Below are 5,019 nucleotides of genomic sequence, written 5' to 3'. Positions count from 1 at the left end.
TCTAAAATTGAAAAAATAAATTTCCTTCCTTCCAACTCATTAACAACTTTTTAAAACAAATTTCCCTTTTTCCAATTCAAAAATTAGAGAAAAGAAAATCCTTCCTTCCAACTTAATAAAAATGTTTTTAAACAAATTTCTCTTTTCCAATTCTAAAATTAAAGCAATAAATTTCCTCCATTCCAACTCATTAACAAATTTTTTAGACAAATTTCCCTTTTCCAATTAGAAAATTGAAAAAAAATTCTGGTTTCCAACTCAATAAAAATGGCTTAAAACAAATTTCCCTTTTCCAATTCTAAAATTGAAGCAATAAATTTCCTCCCTTCCAACTCATTAACAGCATTTTTAGACAAATTTTCCTTTTCCAATTCAAAAATAAAAAATAAAAATATCCTGCCTTCCAACTCAATAAAAATGTTTTTAAACATTTTTCATTTGAAAATTCTTTTTAATCTGTTAAAACATCCTTAAATCTTCTAAAATTCTTTTGATTTACTGATATTTGTTAAACATTTCTTAGAATATTTTAAAATATCCTGAAATATTTCTAATCTTTTGAATACAATCTTATACAATATTATTATATTATATTAATATTGTAAACATATCTTTTCCACTTCTAAAATTGAAGCAATTAATTTCCTCCCTTCCAACTGATTAACAAATTTTTTACACAAATTTCCCTTTTCCAGTTAAAAAATTGAAAAAACAAATTTTTTGCTTTCCAACTCAATAAAAATCTTTTTAAAAAAATTTCCCTTTTCCAATTCTAAAATTGAAGATATAAATTTCCTTCCTAAAATCCATTAAAAATGTTTTTAAGCAAATTTTCTTTTTCCAATTCAGAAATTAAAAAAAAAGAAAATCCTTCCTTCCAATTCTACAAAAATGTTTTTAAATACAATTCCCTTTTCCAATTTAAAAATTAAAGAAAAAATGAAATTAAAAAAATCAAACTATTGTAAACATTTTTCCATTTTAAGTAATAAAAAAAATTAAATCATTTAAAGTGGAAGTCTTGATATTTAAACTTTGAAAATTGAAGTTTAAAAGTTGTTTTACTCAACAATTTTATATTAAAATGACCAATATTTTACACGTATAGAATGGACGATACTAACACTTTTTAATTAAACGATTTAAATTAAATGCAGTCAAACTGGCAAATTGAAATTTTTTTATTTTTTTTCAATTGGTTTAAATTAAAAATATTTAAAATTGTACCATTTTAAGCAATTTTAAATTATAATTACAGCGTAGAATTTTTAAATCCGAAATTTTTATTCTTTTCGAAAATATGTTTCAATTCATAATTGAAATTTTTTTCGGAAACACGTCGTTTCAGGACAGAATAATCATTTTGTTTGAAAAATTCAATTTTCCAATGAGATTCGTTATTCTCCTGGATAAGTCCAGTTCCAGCTCAGAATTGGTTAAAAATTGAAAATTCCATGTTCAAGTCCAGAATTTTAATTCTTTAAGAAAATTCTTCATTTCGACTCAGAAATAAAATTCTTCTGAAAAAATTCCTTCTTCAAATCTGGAATTTTAATACTTTTAGACATTTTTTCGTTTCAACTAAGAATTAGAATTTTTCTGTAAAATTCCCTGTTTCAATTGATAAATTAAATTTTTTCGAAAATGTTCCGTTTCAACTTAAAATTCAATCTTTTAAAAAATTGCCTGTTCCAGCTCGGAATTTACTTAAATTTTAAAATTCCCATTTCCAAGACAAACCTGTTTTAATTCATACTTTTTTTTTTTTGAAAATTTTTCGAGAATTATTCTTATTCTGGATAAACTCCAGGCCTAGCCATCAATTTTTAAGAAATTTAAATTTCTCCGTTCAAATTAAAAGTCACATTATTTTTATTTTAAATAGTTTAACATTTTTTTAGATGTCACGAAATTTTATTTTAAAATCTTGAAACATCTACAGGCTGTTTTACATTTTTTCAAATTAATTTTTCTTTTTTAATTTGGCCAAAACAAAGAATTTTTCTTCAAATCTGCCACATTCATTTTTGAAAAAGCCGTAAATCGTTATAAATCTGTTTAAACATTCTGTCAAAATCAGTTTATTAAAATAAAAAATCATTTTCAATTTTTCAAATCTTCTAAATATCCCTTAAACTTACTCGAAGTTTTAAATATTTAATTTATAATTACTGATTATGAATAATCAGTTAGATATTTATAAATATTAAGTAACCGCTCTTTTTCTTAATCGAAAAATTTCAAATTGCACGACTTAAAAATAAAATATTTTAGAGTTAAAATATATTTGAAATTTAATAAAAACCTTTAGTTGTAAATATATTATCTTGAAATTATTTAAAAATAAATAATAGTTAAAATACTCTAATTTAAAGTATCAAAAAATGACCTTTAAAAATTTTCAAAATTATATTATTTTAAGTAATTTTAAACTAGATGCATTAAAAATTGAAAAATATTTTTGTTTTTAACTTAACAGTTCTTAAATTAGAAATTAAATTATTTTAGTTTTAAATAGTTTAATCATACTTGAAAAGTTTACCAAATTTAATTCGAAGTCTTGAGAAATCTCGAAGTAGTTTTAAATTTTTCCAAGTTGAAAATCATTTTTGAAATTTTTTTCGGAACTTTTAAATATATTTTAAAATGAATTTAATTCTTCCTACAACTTTTATAAAATCCTGCAAATTAATAAAAAATCCTTAAATTTGAATTAATAAATAACAATAGAACACTTATTATTTGTTTAAAAAATTAAAAGTAATTTTAAGAGACATTTAGAATTTTTAAAAATATTCAAATGAAATTTAAAACTTGAAATTATTTCAAATAATTCAAACGAATTTCAAACAAAATATTTAGAATATTTTTAAAAATTGTCATCATTTAAAATGTTGAAAAATTATTGTGGCAGAAAATCTAAAAAGATTTTGAGATGTTTCGAAAATGATCAAAAAAGATACCAAGATTTTAAGGATTTTTTCTTAATTTGCAGGATTTTCCAAAAATTGTAGGAAAAATTCTATTAATTTAAAAATAAATTTAGAAGTTCTGGAAAAAGTTAACACACTTGGCTTATATAACTTAAAATCTTCTCAAGTTTTTTATTAATTTTGAATATTTTCTAAAATTATAAATATCTATTAAAATTACTCAAATTTTTTCTACAAATAATAATAAAAGTTTAAAAGTTCTTCAAAATGCTCTTAAATTATATTCCTTTTCTGAAGCAAAAATTTCAAATTAAATGGGTTAAAAATTGAATAATTTCGACTTCAAAAATATTTTTAATTTAATAAAAGCCTTTAATTACGAATATCTTATTATGTTATTTTTTAAGCTGAAAATAGTTTATAAAGTTTTGAACGCACGTTTATATTTTTTAATGAAAAAAAATAATAAAAATAATATATTAATAAATTTATTTATTAAATTTAATATAAAAAATAATGTAAAGGAAGACCTAAAACTTTGAATTAAAAATATATTATTGATGAATCATTAAAATTGTTTTGTCAAATCAATTATTGTTCAGTTTCTTATACTTAAAAGTACAGATCCATTTTAAAAATTATTTATTTATATTTAAAGTTGATAGAATAAAACTTTTTTTTATCACAAATTTTCAACTTCAATTGTTTTTAATTTTTGATTGTTTAAATCTTCAAGACTGCACTTTCATTATTTAAAAAAAAACTTTCCTCCCTTCCAACTCAATAAAAATGTTTTTAAATTTTCAATTCAATTTTTTCCAATTCAAAAATTAAAGAAAACAAAATTCTTCCTTCAAACTCAATAAAAATTTTTTTTAACAAATTTCCATGTTCCAATTTTAAAATTGAAGAAATAAATTTCCTTCCTTCCAACTCATTAACAACTTTTTGAGACAAATTTCCCTTTTTCAATTCAAAAATTAAAGAAAAGAAAATCCTGCGTTCCAACTTAATAAAACTGTTTTAAAATAATTTACCTTTTCCAATTCTAAAATTGAAAAAATAAATTTCCTTCCTTCCAACTCATTAACAATTTTTTAAAACAAATTTCCCTTTTCCAATTCAAAAATTAGAGAAAAGATAATCATTCCTTCCAACTTAATAAAAATGTTTTTAAACAAATTTCTTCCCTTCCAACTCATTAACAAATTTCCCTTTTCCAATTAGAAAATTAATAAAGAAAATATTAAAATGGAACTTAGGCAGATTTTTTTTCTGAAAATTCGTAAAGTTCCCGGTAAAAAAATAAATTTACAGTCATTTCGGAGTTTTTCCGAGTCCAGCGGCCAACCTGTATAATAAATAATAAATAAATAATAAATGTATTCATACAATGAGGGGAGGTACTGCATGTTGCTGTGATCCAGCCGATGTTTGTCCTCGTTCTTCCAACTCGAAACTGGAATATGCGGCGGTGGTAAAAAACTTCTGAGTGATTGTACAAGTTGTATCGTGTCGACGAGAGCTAAAATTCATATTTTTCAATTTAAAAATTCGAATTCGGAATTTATTTTATTTATTTATTAAAAATATTACTTTTTTGCAGAGCCTCCGATTGTTTTCCATAAGGTTTGCACATGGAAGGACGTACGCAGGTCTTCATCTTATATATGTTCTTCATCATCTCCTGAAAGCCTCTCACGATTTTTTCTTGACCTCCTAAAACGAAAATTCCATTCGAATTTTAAAGCCTAGATTCTTCTAGATACACTTCTAGAGTAATGACCGGGAGGAGATTAAATTCCCAGTCAATTTTTCCATGCCCTGAATCAGAATTTTTATTTATTTGGAAAATTTCCTGTCCCTATGTCCTAACGCAGAATTGTAATCCATTTGAAAATTCCCTGTCTTTATGTCCTAATTTAGAATTTAAATTCATTTAAAAATTCCCTGGTCCATGTCTTAACTTAGAGTTTTCCTATCACATGTCCTAACTTAGCATTTAAATTTCTTAAACAAATTAAAAGTTTAAATTCATTTTAAAAATTCCCTGTCCCATGTCCTAATTCAAAACCTTGATCCATTT

General features: G+C 22.7%; 1 protein-coding gene across 3 annotated transcripts in view; it reads right to left on the bottom strand.

Moving 5' to 3' along the window:
* The window catches only part of LOC117169696, a 27,539-nt gene that overhangs the window by 1,293 nt on the left and 21,227 nt on the right, over positions 1–5,019 (bottom strand). For all 3 annotated transcript variants that reach the window (XM_033356186.1, XM_033356185.1, XM_033356183.1), the window contains 2 exons: positions 4,530–4,652; positions 4,326–4,458 (listed from right to left, as the gene is read on the bottom strand). In XM_033356186.1, coding sequence (XP_033212077.1) covers positions 4,326–4,458; positions 4,530–4,652 — 256 coding nt within the window. The remainder of the gene's footprint in view (positions 1–4,325; positions 4,459–4,529; positions 4,653–5,019) is intronic.

The sequence above is a fragment of the Belonocnema kinseyi genome, chromosome 3 (assembly GCF_010883055.1).
Source record: "Belonocnema kinseyi isolate 2016_QV_RU_SX_M_011 chromosome 3, B_treatae_v1, whole genome shotgun sequence".
Lineage (NCBI taxonomy): Eukaryota > Metazoa > Arthropoda > Insecta > Hymenoptera > Cynipidae > Belonocnema > Belonocnema kinseyi.
The sequence above is the reverse complement of the archived record's forward strand: the minus strand, read 5'-3'. Positions and strand labels throughout refer to the sequence as shown.